This window comes from Stegodyphus dumicola, chromosome X1, assembly GCF_044657685.1.
Source record: "Stegodyphus dumicola isolate Sdum_Otavi_A_Nest chromosome X1, ASM4465768v1".
Taxonomy (NCBI): domain Eukaryota; kingdom Metazoa; phylum Arthropoda; class Arachnida; order Araneae; family Eresidae; genus Stegodyphus; species Stegodyphus dumicola.
The window spans coordinates 160,753,172-160,770,229 of NC_140780.1; the positions used below are offsets into that span (position 1 = coordinate 160,753,172).

Genomic DNA, 17,058 nt, shown 5'->3' on the forward strand with positions numbered 1-17,058 from the left:
AGGTATTTCTCTGATTGCTGTTTGCTTCAATTCTGGAGATTCATTATACATTTCATATAATGATAATTCTCATTAATTAAAAGCAGAGAAAAGATATTTTATTTTGAAGTATTGAACTTGATTAAGTAAAGCCATGGCTTTAGGTCCATTTTGTAAAGCTTTGGGGATTGATGAAGAAGTTCTTAGTGGTCAGAAGACAAAAACTTGTGATGTGAAAAGTATCACTAATGGAGTTATGTGGGAATTGAAGAAGTATAAAACAGCAAAAAAATTATCATTGAAAGATATTGTCGATTGGCTTATAAAAATATTTCAGATTCAATGTGAAAATTCTGAGGCTGTTCAGGGAGAGTTAAATGAAAAGTATGAAAGCTTATTGAACATTCGAAATACATTGCTGAGATCTCCAAACCGTTATCGTGGAGAGATGGAGAGACTTATGAATTGGCCGTTTGACTTGCCTGCAGTAATGGGAGTTGAGGCTCCACCAGTTTTTGAACCAACTGTGCAGGCTAATCTTGGTCCAAAATTGTTGAAAGTATTAAAAGAAAAAGGTGGGGATGATGATGATGCTGCTGCTGAGATATCAGATGATGATGATGAGCAAGTTAAGAAGAGAAAAGCAAGAGAGGAGATTGTTCAGTTAAAAAAAGATTTGGGTTCCGCTAAGAAAGTGATTACATCTTTAAATGATAAAATGTCTGATCTGAGCAAAAGATGTCTCATATTAAATGATTTGAGTAAATCTTGTGTTTCAGAACGAAGGCGCATTGAAAATGATATTGCAAAACTTAAGGCTGGATGGAATAATGTTATGTCTAATTGGCATGATTGTATGGAACGTTTAAACCATGTTAATAATAATAAAGGTAATTATTTGGATGTGGGATATATGGTACGGCGCAATAAAACTAAGCAGGGTATTTTCGATGAACTGAATTTTGAATTTGAAAAAACACTTGAGGAATTCAAGTATAAAGTAAGTTCTTTGATTGAGAAAGAGAGACGTAAGAAAAAGGTGGCTTCTAGAGAGTATCGTCAGAAAAGCAAATCTGACAGAAAGAGAGTGAGACAGGAAAGCGAAGATACTGAGGAAAATAAAAAAATTTGTTTGTCTGAAGAAGCAAATAAACAAATTTCTACTAGCATGAGCATTGAAGAATTTATGAAATCTGAAAAGGTAGATGAATTTAAAGGAGGGAAGTTTATAAATGCTTTGAAAGCTGTGTACACAGAATTGACATCTATGCCTGTACCTTGTAATAATGTTCATGAAATAATATTTTCCATTTTGGATGAGCTTGAGCCTTTGAATACTGAAAAAATCCCTTCACAATCATTTGCTGGGAATATTTTGATGGAAGCACGAATGATAGCTTCACTAGAAGCATTCTCTGATCTTCTCAAAATGAGCAAAGTTTCAATTTGCAACGATGGTGCTTCAAAATTTTCTTGGAGTGATACCTGTTATGTTGTTACTTTGCCTGATGAAACACATTTAAAGTTGGGGATTCGAGATATATCACAGGGCAGTCCAGATACATCTTTAAATTCTCTAAAAGATATTATTGGAGATATTGTGAATGCTAAAGTAGAAGTAAATGAAGCATTAGAACCTTTGATAAAAATTTTAAGTTCATTAATAGATCAACATTTCTTGGAGAAAAAAATTATTGAAATACTCTTTCTGTATAAACAGCAAGTATTACCTTTGGTGATAAACAATTTGGAAACGTTTCCAGATGCCGTAAAGTCCAAAGTGTTTCTTTTGAATAACTTTTGCACTGGATTATATTTCTTGCTCGGTTTGGCAAAACTTGCTGATGTCACTGTTTTAACGTGGGAGAGTTTATCACTTGGTGGTAGCTCCGCTGATGTGCCAAAAGATAATGAAAATAATCAAATATTGAGTAAGACTGTACAACAGATGTATGCTTTTTGTAGCAAAGTGGATGCTGATAGCTCTGATGAAATTGGGTCTGAATTCAGAGCATTTGTCCAGAATGAGAAAAAACTTGATTGCATACCTGTAGCTCCGTATAAAAGTATTTTTAATACGATTTTTCATAATAGTGCTGGTATTTGGTTTTATCATGAAATTGGACTGTTGTCAGAATTTTTTGAAAAAATTAAAGAAAAGGAAATAGAAGCAAATTCACTTGCTGAGTTACTGAATGAAAAGCATAGTTATGCCTTTGCTAGAGCTTTGGGATTGCTAGGAAAGCTTGTAGCTGTACCTTTGTGGACTGTGTTAGAAGATGATGATGTTGAAATAGGGTCAAGGTACAGGACTCTGCTGAATAATGTAGAAAATTGGGCAAAAGATTCTTCTAAATTCATGAAAGGACAGGAGCGTCTTTTTGAAGATGTACCTGTGTCTCATGATGCAGTGTATGTTAGTTTAATAAAAGATAATGAGTCAAGTGATGCTTCAACAAAAGAAATTCTTGAATTAATGTTTACAGCATTTGTTCCATATATCAAGTATTTCTTATTTGGTAATGCAGCATATGAAAAACTAAATGATTCAGCAATGGAAACTGATGATATTAAATTGTCAGTTCATGAAGATTTTGGTTTGTTTGATCGAATAACAATGAACATTCACTCAGCTACCAAATATGCTTTAGATGCACTAATGTTATATAGTAAAACACGAAATGGTGCCTGGCAAGACAAGTTAGGTAGCAAAGACAACATAAAAGTGTTTGAATTAATTGAAAAGGATTATGCCAAGCAGTTGAAAACACTCTACAAACGTAAGATTAAACTGAGTGAAATTAAAGGGCAAGCTGAAGGTAAAAACTTGGATGAGTACAGTAAATGCCAGTTAATTGAGAAAAAATATAAACTCATTGATGATCTTATGAAATGGGGTGGTCTGTGGAAAAGTGAAAAAGAAATTGATGCTCAAATAAAAGAAATGAAGGAAAGTGATCGGTTGAGTGCTTTTAGAGCACAAATTCGCTTCCGAAGGCATATATTGGGAGAAGAGCATAATAATGGTTTATTAGATTTAGCATCAGAAGGTGAGTGTTTTAATGCTGCTAAATTACATGAAAACTTAAAAACAATATTGAAGAAAGAATGTGAGATGACTGAAACTGATGTCTTTGAGTTAGCATCTGTTACAGATGATGAAAGTAGCAAAGAAAAAATATATGAATTGTGTAAGAATGCACAAGAGTTAAAACCTTATGCAGAACCTGTAAAAAGTACTCTACCAAAGGAAAATTTCCATTGGCTTCTTGGTAAACTCATTAGTCATAAGTGGATTTCTGATCAAGGCGAAGAAATTGTGACAGGTATATGCATTGCAAAGAAAAAGTTAGGTGGTGTGTATTCATACTTTATTTCTTACAAAGAAAAAGGTGTTTACAGCATTCCTGAAAGTCGAATAGCTGAAGATTTCAGAAAGTTGAATTTAAAAGTCATTGAACCATCAGTGAATGATTTGGTTGGTTCTCGCCTTAGTCGTGCTTTCATTAAAGATGATGGTGATTTAGAGTGGCATGATTGTAAAGTTATTGGTGTTACAAGTCATGGATCAGAATTTGTTGTGGAATTTGACTTTTATGGTGGTTGTGAAGAGGTGAATACTGATGTCCAAATTCCTGAATTAGAAACTTTCACCTTCACCACAAATTTGTTAGAGGACTATCGAACGGATCATCTTCGATTGCTGTAATCGTTTTCCATTCTTAACTTTCACATTGGGGAGTTAAGTGCCTAAAAATAAACCTTCAAAGTGGATGGAGGTTGGTATATTGTGTAAAGAAGCACTGATTTGTTGCTTTAGTTTTTACTACAATGTACAGTGTTTTGCTGTTTTATTATGCGTCATCCTATACCTATATCTAGGTGTATCATTTGAAACCACTATCATAACATCCTAGACTAAATGCATTGTGTATAAATGCATGTTTTATCAGTTTTATTGCTTATGTCATACTTTTCCATCTTTGAGGGGATTTATTATGTATTGTACACTTTTATAGTTTTTAATTGTAGTTGTTTCTATACAGATTGTGCTGTTAATTTTGTGTATTGATTTAACTACTTTCCAGTGTCCGTTCTTAAGAAAAATGTTCATTGGATGAAAACCTCAATTTTGATCTAGATTTCATTTTATATATGGAATCTTCCTTCTATGTAAACTAGTCTTTTTTCCTTATATTAGTAAATTGTTTTTAGGTGACTGATAAATTGGACATTGCTTTTCCTGTTTAAAAGTTTACTCTCGTGTATTTATAGAACTGTTCCAGGTTAAATTATAATTTTTTGGAGAAATTTCCATAATAAGGGTAAAAAGACAATTTGGTGCCGTTTTCATTCTGCATTGTCATTACATTATTTTTAAATAATAAAATTGGCTTTGGTGTCTTCCTCCCGCTTTTGGGGAGAGATTATTTGAAATGTGTTTATTCTTAATTTAAATTGTGATTCAAATTCACTGTTCACATAAACACATTGTTTGAAGTTCCCTTTTCATTAATTTTAAATGTTTTTTTCATTCTTTTATGTGTGAACAAATTTAATTTTTACAGAAGATGGCTGTAAAAAATTTTAAGTTTCTAATGCCTTAAAATTCTTTTCCCGAATATAGAATTAGCTTATAGTTTCAAAAATTAAATATCATTAACCCAAAACATTTAAATTTACTTTGAAGGCTATATAAAAATGAAAACAGTTTTATGTATTTTAAACAAATAATAAGCTGTCTGTTTTTTTTTTTTTTTTTTTTTTTTTTTTTTTTTTTTTTTTTAATGCTTTTGACTGGAAATTGGCTCTAAATTACTACCATTATGGAAATTGTGTCTTTTAACTATAAGTAACTAGTCAGTCTTTCATTTAAAAAAAAAAAAAAAAACTTAAAAACTGTGACAGCATTTATGCATGCTATTTTAATCATTTTATTCTACCTTTTGAAAATTTCAAGTAATTGCATTTAAATGAAATGAGTTGAGTTTATCTGAGGTAATTTTATGAAGCTATAGATTGTTGTAAAATAGCAATAATGATTCAGTTTTTAAAGGTATATTTATTGCCTTTTTACTCTTATATGAAACTACTCATTTTAACAATTTAACTTTTATCAAAAAGAAAATTTACATTATGTGTTCATGGATAAAAGAAACTGTGCCCATGTTTGACTAAGTGGTCAGTTTTTTAACTTTTGTAATAAAAGTATGTGTTTTTAAAGTTGCATAATGTATTCGGTGAAGTGATAAATTTTCATTATATTTTAATGAATAAAATTAGTGCAGTGTTTTACTGGGGTGGACTAAAAACTTTTTTGAATGTGGTAAGAAATAATTATATGAGAAATTTGTCTGGTACATATAAATTATTACTGCTGATGTAGTTCAGCATCTCTTCGTATCTGACTTGGAACTTTGTTGGATGTCAACCTTTTGACATTGATAAAAACAAGTATCTATATTTTATTCCCATGATCTACTTAGCTCCCATGCTTCTATTCACGGGTTTAAAAAAGCCATTAATTTTGTGAATTAAATGCTTTTAAGATTAATCTGTGTGAATTTATGAGATTGCAAAAGTAATTACTTTCCATTTTCTGTTTATCTGTTATGCAGAATCATTCCAAAATGGGATGTTTCACTAATGATTTCTGTATAATGGAGCTTTCACTGCTATTTCTAAAGATCTGTGCATATTTTATTTATAACAAGTGAATAAAAACAGCAAATACTGCCTTCATTATGAAGCAAGAATTAATTTAAAATATTGTTTAAAGTTTTGGAGGCAAAGTTTTTAATTATTGTCAATAAATTGGCCATACTTAAGAAGTTTTATAGTATAGTAAGTGTGCTCTTTTGCTGCATTTGTGGATATTGTCAAAAAGCGCTGAAGATTCTCTTTAAGTGTATATTTCTGTGAAGTTCCGAAGGATTCTGCAGAAGCTTCTCCTGGGCTTATATAAAGTCCTTCAGCATTTCTAACTAATAAAGCAATAAAAATAAAAATTTGGATCTTTGAATCTTTATTCAGATAAGTAGTGTAGGTAAAAAATGTGAAATGTCTAATCCACTGTGCTTTTAAGGGATTTGTTAATGCATCTGATGATCTAGATAAGGCAGTCATTTCTGTTTCAGAGTCACAAATCTGTTTTATTGTTTTGTTTCATTATTTTCCATTATTTTTATCAGATAAAGAATTACCAAGTAGAAATTAAAGCTTCATTTTTGTTAAATGGAAGCATTTTTCAAACAATTTAATGACTTTTTCTCAAAGCACGGATTTTTAAACTTCATGTTTTAAGTTGTTTTGTTTCTCTCCTCTTCTTTTTTTTTTCCCCCCTAAGATCGACACATTATTTGAAGGGAAACTGATGCATAGTCTATTGGAACATTTGATAATTACTGTGTTTATTCATAGCATGAATTTTTGTAAACCATGTGCATTTCAAGTATTTAAACTTGTTTTTCTTGGAGTAACATCTTTATATGTTGTGATGACATTTGGTCATACATTAAATGCAAATAAATAGTTTGTGTTCGATTCCCCCCAACTGTTAAAATGAACTGAGGTGAAGCAGCATTAAATAAAATGTAAGCATGCAGGTAATTTTAGATACCTGTCACATTTTAAATTGTAATTCAACGAAAACAATTTTTAGCTCGTTAAATATTCGAATATTGCATATAATTTTGTTGAAATGTTTTGTTAGAAATGTAGCTGAAATAAATTGTGGACCAGTGCATATACCTTAAAAATGCTACTAAGTAAAAAATATAAAAGTAAGAAATGTTACCGCTTGTAGCCCAATAAATACTCAAAAGAAACTAATGTTGTATATTGCATTGGGATCTTAATGTACAAAAACACCCACTGTTGAAATCATACAGTATGTTTTAATTGGGGTTAGTGTAATTGCTTTTAAAAGGCCCCTGCCTCTTCCAAACTAGAACTTCAGGTAATGAGTGCAATTTTTCATTTTATAAATGTATGATTTCGACCTTGATTGTGCAATAAAAGGTGATGATAAAATCTCTTAAGTTTTAAAAAATCAAAATTGCATATAATAGTAGCACTAGTATATCGTGCTAATTCTAACATGTTGAATTGCAATGTAACTTTATGGGCCCTGGTCTTTGGAATTAGTAAGAAAATTCTTTTTATGATGTTTAAAGCGGAATTCCTTTATTTGATAAAATGCATGAAAGAATTTTGAAATTAATAAAATTAAATTATATGTAGTTATATGCTTTGTGTCTTGGTAAGTGGTCCATTCAGTTATGTAATGTATAAACCACTGTCAATTGTGTGAATCCGAGAATTGTCTTTGGAATAAAATAAAATCTTTTTGTTATTTTTAAAGCAAAATTCTGTTATTTGATAAAGTGCATGAAAGAATTTCAAGATTAACGAACTTATGTTTTATATAATATGCTTTGTATCTTGACAGTTGTACATCCAATTATGTAATAGAAATTCAACTATCTGAACAAAAACTTACAGTACCTGCATTATGCTGAAGTGGATTGTTTCTTTATTATATTCTTAAGGACTCATAACTTATTTCATATCACATGCAAGTGAAAGGGATATAAGCAGCTAGAAATGGGTGCATTTAAGTGGAAATTAATGTACAAAAGACTCTTATAGTTTGAGAAGAAATAAATGTTAGATTTTTGTAATTAGCTGCTCAGATTAGTTTATTTGGTAATTATGTTGAATATTATCTTTGCTGATTTTGCAATTATAGCATAAGGTCTGCTGGAAAATTCTGTCCATTTGGGGGAATGAAAGAAAATAATGTATTTTTCACACCTTTAGTATTTATTTTGCAATACAATTTTTGTCATCTCGTATGACCTGCAAGCATGATGTTAATTTTTGAAAAATGACTTGTCCTTAAAAACAGTGAGTAGCGCTTGGCCGACCTCTGCTTCAATTTTGAATTATTTTCCCATCAAAAAATTTTGCAAGGAGAGAAGTGATAATTTTATGATGCTATGTCTGCTGGGGAGTATGGTGGATGTGGCAGAATTCTTAGCCTTTCCGCAATAATCACCAAACCAGTATCTGATCTGGATTATCATTATGCAGTATGATGTGCTTAGAACATCCCCTGCCCTCTTCTTTTTTTTTTTTTTTTTTCTTTTGATTACTTCGTTTAAATCCATGGAGGTAGGAAGTAAGTTAGAGTCACCCTAAACAAGTTTCTCCGTACCCTGCTCTGAAGCACCGACGATCCCTACGTGGTGACCAAAACATTGGGTCATTTACCATCATTGAGTTCTATGGGATTTGACGCGTTCGGGTGTAAATATTTTGTAATTACGTCGCAAATATACATATAAATGTATATATTTTCTTTTTCTACAACACTTCAGAGTCCTAAGTATGTGAAAACAACATATTTTTAAACAACATTTCATTCTGAACGGAATTAAATGCTATACTTTTCACAGGACAGTTTTCTCAGAATGGTTTAATTTGAATGAAATATTTTCACAAGTTTTCGTTAATTACATTAGAAAAAACAATTAAGGTTATTTGGTTAAGGTACAAAAATTAAGATCAAAGTTTATTGTATTATTAATATTAAAATTATGCATTATTTCTTTTCTATTTATAGAGCTTCTTCCTAAAATACTTTCTTAAATATGACATGATTTTTTGACTTCTTTTAAATCAAAAAATGTAAGTCAATATATAATTAATGCTCTATTCGATTCATTATTAAATAGGTATTAAATAGTATTTGACTTTCTCTGAATGTTTCTGAAAGGGAATAAAATAAGTTTTTTTTTTTTTTAAGTATTATTTAAAACTTGTAACTGAGTCATAAAATGTAAAGGGAATAATTCTTTTAATTATACTTATCAGTTTTTTTTTTTTTTTTTTTTTTTTTTTTTACCCTTCATTTCAACAATACATATTCCAAAACTCTTTATTACGTTCTTAAGTGTGCATCTCATAGCATTTGCTTTACAATACCTTTTAACAGATTGCTTTCCAATACGAACGTATTTGTCAACAGGATTTCAATTTATGTTTACAATTCAATATTAAGGTTATTATATATTTAGATAACATTTATAATCATTATAAATTAGATACATTTAATCATTAGATTTCTTCACAGTTGTTTATAAGTGAATAAATTCTTCATTTCAAATACATTTATAAATAATTTAATGAATATTTAAGTATTTTGTCAAAGGCAGATACAGATACCCATACATACTTCCTATTTATCATTTCCGGCATGTGCAAATCTTTAATTTCTGTGCATTCACTATATTTTTCGTGTAAAGTAATTTACACTAATTTAGCATACACCCGAAAGTTTTACATAAAAAATATATATGAATATATAATTTGAATGAAAATTAAATGCATTATTTTTAATACCCACTCAAAGGTCAGTTTTTCTTCAAAATTCCTCCACGATGGCATCTCTCTCTTTAGGCAGATAGCCCTTGCATGCGTTACTCTATTTAATAAAAACTTAATCTGACCTATGTGCCTAATTACAAATATTTTAACATACATAATTTTATATTTACATTTAGCCATCAAGTTTCAAACTTTTCAAATCTTCTAGAAAATAAATTTTGGCAGATCTCTTTTAGCAGTTTTCTTAAAATCTATATTTTTGTAGTGCAACTGCTTAGAATTTTATAAAACAAATTCATAATCAAAATCGCTGTTGTTAGTTATCGAAAAATAACCAAGATGTGATTTTTGCGTAAATGTCAGTAAACTATACAAATTGCTATTATCCATTACACTATGAATGTTTCTTTCATGCGAGAGTGTCCCTTTTTCGATTTCTATGGAACTGTCGTGTGTCGAAATACTATCAGAATCTTGTCAAGCGAGCTTCTGAATGTAAACAAAGAACACCCCGTCTGGTGACCCAAGCTTCAAAGCAGTGCTTCACTTCTAGCGCGGAATGGCCCCTCCTCCCTTTCCTACCTCCATGTTTAAATCATAATTTGCTGATGGTCGTCTCTCCAAATTGGGCTTTTCATTTGTTGTCAAAATCTAGTAATGCATTAGTCCTTGGATGTCCCACCATATACATAGCATTCTCTTGTTTATGCTCGGTTTAGAGGTTGGGGGGCTGGTTGTCCAGGCACACAGTATGCTCTTTTCCTAGTGAAGTTTTGGTAAGTAATCAGTTTTTCGTCGACTGTTATCATCTGGCTAAAGAAGGGTTCGTTTTTGTTTCAAGCAAGTCAAAGCATACATGCAATGACTTAATTGTGCAAATTTTTCTCATTTTAACTCATGAGTCATTCATCTGAGATATGTATAGAGCTGTTGTGGTTTTCAAATATTATCCAAATGGTTCATTCCTTGATTTAAGATTTTTATTTTTTCTTTCAAGTCTCCGATGTCATCAATAAAGGATCTTGCTCTGTCATGGTATTGTCATTAGTCAGCCTAGAGCATCTCTGATTTTTAAGGTTGAAATGACCTGCCTTAAATGTGTCAGAAACTACATCTCCACTAAAAATTTACACTAAATTTTGACATGCTTCTGTCTTATTTTTCTTGGTGGAGGTCGTACTAAATAGTGTTGTAAATGAACTTCATCAGTAACCATGTTTACATGATCAGGTCTGATTGAATAATGATATGAAGAATTTTTTTTTTTTTTTTTTTTTTTTTTTTTTTCAGTTCATTTAGAATTAGCACATGAGTATAAATGTAATGATATGAGAGAGCCATATATGTCTTTGATGAACACATACATGTTTGTTGAAGCTTGAAATAACATTATCAGACAGAACTTTCCCTTAGGCCTTATATATTCTTGTAAATGATTAAAAGTGTAAGAATTATTTGAAAATGAATTGCTACATCTTTGAGATTGTAATATTTTTTGCTTGTTAATAAATGTCTAAAAAAATTTTTTGGTTCATCCTTACATGTAGATATTGGCCTGCTGTTTTACCTAATTTCACAGAATAATGAAGTTTGAACAATTTTTCCTGCATGAATTTTATGCTAAAATTGGTTTTATAATTGCTTTATGAGTTTGGAGTCAGTAAAGTAAAAACAGTTGTTAAATTCATGTTGACTGAACAGATTTTTCACCTTTGGCCAACTAAATATTCTTGTATGTAGTAATATTTTTGCTGTTCATCTATTGAATTTTAATAACTTGGTTTTCAAATTCATATGTCTAAAATTATACCTGATATATTTTTGTGTTTATGTAAAAAAACTGCCCTTATGTCTTTATAAAAAGATCATAGTAGATTCAGGAACATGAACATTTCATTCTTACTGAACTTCCTATGAATTATGTTTTTGGAGGTCTGTACAGGAGTTATATTTTGTGTATTACATGAAATAATATATTCTTGTACTGTCATGTGCATTCTTAAATTTTATATATTTTATTGTAAATCCTTCTATTATAAATCACCAGTAGCAATGATAATGTAAAATATCTGATAACTCATGCAGTAATGGTTTGTGAGAGGAATTAGCTGCATAATTAAGCCTGCCAAATAAGATTGTCATTTGTGTGGCATTTACATTTGTTTAAACATGCTTTCTAAAAAGCAAATCATTTGTCAAATGGTTAGGAACAGAAATTGTAGATATTTTCTGGTTATCTATATTTACATGATAGCATTTTGTGGGTTGATTATAATTTAGATACAAGCATTTTATCAGAGAACAACATGCATCTGATCTCGATTTCTGTATTAAAAAGTGTAATATTATGCTTAATCATTTATATTTGTGTAGTTGCTAAGTACAAGTCTTGTCATTTGTGTAGATTTCAATTGTGTGTGATTTTTAAAGATGTGGTACCCACAGGTAAATGGTATTTCAATTACATTTTTGTATTAGAAAGTACAGTTCGAAAATTTGCTGTGCTAAATGTTTCTGTAGCAACATTCTTATAATGTAAACTGTGTGCTAGATTATTCTTTTGCTTTTTAAATTTAAATTTGGTCTTGAGCTAAAGAGAAAGATGTTTTTTGTGGAAAAGTCATGTAGCTTTGATGTAATGCATTTTCATCAGATAAATAAATGTGAGTTTGCTAAGAAAGTGTTTGTTTTTTAAGCTATTCTTTGATACTTTTAAAGATTCATTAATTTTGCAGTACTTTTTGCCACAGAATTGTGTTAAGAGCATCAAATGATGGCAGAATGGAACATTAAAAGAGGGAAAAAAGCTTTGTTTAGATCTGAAAATAAAAGCATAGTCAGTATTCATGAGATAAACTTAGAGTAATTGGCAAAGGTTTACCTTACCTTGTCAAAAAAGTTCTATTATTGTGAGAGAACTGTTATCTGATATTTATTCTTTTTTAATATGCTCATTATATTGGCAGTTAAGTTGCTCACAAATGAGGATACTGCTTTTCTCACACTTAATTTTAACAGTGGAAAGGAGTATCTACTTCATTTACTTCCATCTTAAATCTTGAAGGATTTACTTTTAAAAAAATGCAAGAAATGAGTTCTTGATTGCAAATTCTGTATAAACATTTCTCTAAAGCAGGATTTTATTTTCAACACCAGAAGTGCTCAAGTGGTTGTAAGGGAATGGAAAAAGAAACGATACAGTGAGGATAAAAGAAAGGTTTTTGAACTCCTCCCCCCCCCTTTTTTTTGTGTGTGTAGTCAAAGTTTCTTTACTTACTTCTTAAGCTTTGACTGAATGAGTAGAGTTTACAAGTATTGCTTTTTCTGGCAAGGGAGCATTTTGAAATAAAGTTTCCTTCTTGTATTTTATTCTTTTGAGAAAGAAAGTGAAACATGTATTCTTGAGCTAACACTGTAAGTATTACGATGTGTTGCATTAGTAATAGCACTTTTTTTGCACATATTGCGATTCAATTATTCATCAAAGTACTGCAGCTATTCCCCCTCCTGTGCTTTGAATAGAATTAAGATTTCACTCAAAATATTACTAATGGAGTAGGTCTCTGGCCTTACAACTATTCTATAAAGAGAATCAGTATGTACACTGCTAAAAAAAAAAAAAAAATGGGACAGTCCTATATCTCCCGATCTACTGGGCCGATTGACAAAATTCAAATTGCGTTCTTCATGTCTCGAAAGCGCGACTTAGGATATATATTAGATTTATATATAGCACTATTCTAACATAGGTATTTTGACACAAAATCGGACTTTTTCTGAAATAACATAGCAATTTTTTTACATATTTCGATTCTACGACTCAAATTACGCCTAAATATGAAATTTTGTAAAATTTGGAGCGAAATTTACGGAGAAATTCACAAATTTATGTTGGCACTTTTTTTGTCAGTTTGCGCCAAGAATACTTTACTTGGCGAACTTCTTAATATATGGCAACCTAGTTTCCTTTCCCGTGAGAGGAAAAAAAGTCACCATCGTTCCTTTTTTCCAAATAATATTCTTTATATTATATTTTTAATTATAACTTATTATTTTAAGTAATTTTTTCTTTTTCGAATTTCATTTTAATTGCTTAAGTTGCACGTTTTTTTTTTTTTTTTTCCCGAATAACTTTTAAAAATTTCTATTTACCTATTCGAACTGCGTAAATAAAGGTGCAGCGTTTATTTATTTTTTTTTTTTTTTTCAAATAGTTTTCTTTATATATATTTTTCGTCATAGTTATTATTTTAGGTCATTTTTAAATATTTATACTTTTATTTTAATTGTTTGTGTTGCATTGTCTCTTCAGATAATTGTTTTAAAATTTTCTATTTATTCCTTCAAACTGAGCATTTTAAATATATTTATTAATATCAATTTTCCAGAATTTGATTTTATTTATTTGAACTGCGTTGCTTTCGGAAGAATACTTTGTAACCCAGACTACGATGCGTTTGAAAACTGCATACTATATTAAAAGAGAAAATACAGTAAAGCACAGTTTTACACGCCTTTCAATGTTCCGTTCAGAAAATATATATATAAATAAGAGAGACGTATAACCGATATTTTAACTTAGGATGACTTGCATACACTGCTTTAAACAGTTTTATCATTGTGCCCATTGCTTTACACAATTTTATCCTACATTTGGTTTCTTAAAATGTTATTCATATTTTAGTCAAATATTTTATTTTTGAAATTGCAAGAATCAAATATCATAAGATTGAAAAGTTTTAAATTTAAAAAAATACGAATACTAAATTTTACGAAAAAATTTATTTTTCTTCTCTTTTTCTTTAAGCATTCTGAAAGTATATTGAAAAGTATCCAACTTTTCGAAACATTTTGGTATTTCTGACAATCATTTTAAATAAAGTTATCGCCTTCCATTTCATAAAGGCCCACAAACGGCCGAGCGGTAAAGTTGCTGAACACTGGTAGTTCACTCCGGGGTTCGAACCCCGGTAAACGGGCTGGTTGCATGGGCGTTTTCGTGGATTTTCTCATGTGTACCGCGTATGACAGCTGGTTTCCCTTAGAAAGTTCTTCACGAAGTATTTCGTGAGAGCCTTTATCAGTCTTTAGAGGCTAAACATTTTGAAGGTATGAGATGAAAGGAAAGACTGGTTTCATCAAAAGGTTTTGGTTTATTTTATTATGACAAAGCACACTACGGCTATCTGCCTAAGGGGAGGGATGCCTTCCTGGAGGACTTTCTAAGGGAAACTGGCTCGCATACACGTTACACATGGGGAAAACCACGAAAACGCCCATGCAGCCAGCCCGTTCGCGGGATTCGAACCTCGGACCGAACTACCAGTGTTCAGCGACTTTGCCACTCGGTCGCTGTTTCATCAGGAAGGGACATACATCACTGGATAAACTCTTGAATCTTCAAAAAATTCGACTGAGAAAATCATGGGATTCACCATTTATGATAGGATATGATGTTCTATAACGTAATTTACACAACCATATAGTCGGTCGCTCTAAAACCAGTCGGTCGCTCGCTAAAACCAGTCGCTCTTCACTTTAATCTGCAATGATATCGTTTTGTCTTTTCTGTTAACACAAGCTCAATTGATGGTATTTGCTGGTGTACACGTCCAAGTGTTTTTTCTTTGAACACATAAATTCTTTGAAATATCCTGAAAGTATATTCAAAAGCGTCCAACTTTTTGAAACATCTTGGTATGTCTGACAGCAAAATTTCCCTGCAAATTTTTGCTTACTTTTCTCCCTAATTTTCTTCTTCCCTTCTACAGTTATTTTCAGTGCTCACACAGGAAAATTAAGATTTTTCGACTGCTAGACTTCCATACATTTTGCATTCTTGTCAATTTTTTAAAATATCAATTATATGAATTGCGTTTCAGCTAAAGACAGCTTTTCATTTTCTAGTCATTTTCGAAAGATTTTTGCTAAATGACAAAAGAAATAAAACAGTCCAGCAGGGTTTATTCTGTACCACCGAGTAACCCGAGTCTTATATCGGCTGAAACAATCTAAATCATACTAAAGATCATGTTTTTTTTATACAGTCTATAACGCGAGAGAAAAATTAGCTTCTTAAAACATTCTTTCTAAGAGGATTAATATAAAAGATTATATTTATATATATATTTTTAAAGCTGGGACTTGAACCAAACTGTCAAACTTTTAAAGTTTAATTTACATGGTGGTTATAATTAAAGTTTCAATTTGAAATGGTCATAAAAGGAAAACTACCGGACCAAATGTTATCAAACTTGGGAATCGTGTAAAGGAGGTTATGGTAATTTATTTTCGGCGGAAAAAAAAAAAAAAAAGAGTTCAAAAACTCACCATCAGGGGAAAAATGGCGCTGTATACAATATTGTTAAATGAAATAAGACACGAAAACATCTGTTTAAAATGTGTTTAATATTTTCCGAAACGTGTTACAAAGCATGTTCAATGTAGCGTCCAGCATTTTCCGAAAGCAAGTTAATTCATGTTACTGCATTCTCAACAGCAGCTCTTAGCATATCAGGTTTGGTTTTGGTTTGGTTTATTAGATTACGGCAAAGCACTCGAGGGCTATCTGCCTTAAGGGAGGGATGCCTTCGTGGAGGACTTTTTAAGGGAAACTGGCTCGTATACACGTTACACATAGCATATCAGGAGGAATGTTATCAGTGTATCACATTTTTCGATTAAAAGCGTTTTGAATCAGTATCTTCATGTTTTAGTGCCGAATTCAGGCTTAAAAAATTACAAATTAGCGATCTGTAAGAAAACGATTTCCAGATTGTACGCACTTGTGAGAGTGATTTGCGATCTCACATTTTCTAATCGCTAATTCGTGGTTTTCACGGACAGAATTCTCACTTACAGGGATGGCGCACTCGACATTTATCGAATTTAACGTCTTTAAAATGGTAATTTGCCTACTTCAAAGTTTCTTAAGGGTATACAACATATTGTGACGTCGTGGATGCTTCAGTGGGAACGGAATCAACACTGGTATTGGTGATGCATCACTTTTTAATCACACAACATATCACAGATACAACTTTAATACATTTAAAAAACTTTAGTAGATATCCGAGCTGGTGACACGATCAGAGACGTTAATGAAGATGGTACTCGTCATCACTCGAAGAACAAAGTCTCCACACCTCAGCTCGCTGGCGGAGCTTCCCAAAACTCTCTCCTCTCTCAGGCGTCTCAACAGAACTCTCATCTCTATACGCATGCGTAATTCTCAGTTAAGTCGTTGCCATTCACAGTTCTTTAAATAAGGTGTTAAAATGAATTATAGTACTCGTAGTGTGAGGACATCGCTAACGAAGTTCTCTCTAGTCGAGAGCATCAGGTTTTTCTAGAGAGTTCAGGAGCGTTCTTTACAATATTAAACCCGTTTAACAAAAGGTTAAGTTAGATTCCGACCCATATTTCGTTTAACAATATTGCATACAGCGCCATTCCCCCCCCTCGTGGTGAGGTTTCGAACTTCCTTTTTTTAGCGGAAAATAAATTCCCATGACCTCCTTTACACGATTTCCAAGTTTGATAACACTTGATCCAGTAGTTTTCCTTTTATGACCGTTTCAATGTGGAAACCTTAATTATAACCACTCTGTATATTATTAAATTTTAATTTGAAGCTATGCGTTATATGTATACCCTGCGTAAAATTTTCGCTTTTATGGAAAAATAAAA

General features: G+C 31.3%; 1 protein-coding gene across 1 annotated transcript in view; it reads left to right on the forward strand.

Annotated features, from left to right (window-relative positions):
- The window catches only part of LOC118180659 (uncharacterized), a 29,073-nt gene extending 17,024 nt beyond the window's left edge, over positions 1 to 12,049 (forward strand). Inside the window, exon 2 of the mRNA XM_035349724.2 lies at positions 3 to 12,049. Coding sequence (XP_035205615.2) covers positions 134 to 3,688 — 3,555 coding nt within the window. The 5' untranslated portion in view covers positions 3 to 133 and the 3' untranslated portion in view covers positions 3,689 to 12,049. The remainder of the gene's footprint in view (positions 1 to 2) is intronic.
- The last annotated feature ends 5,009 nt before the right edge of the window (positions 12,050 to 17,058 follow it).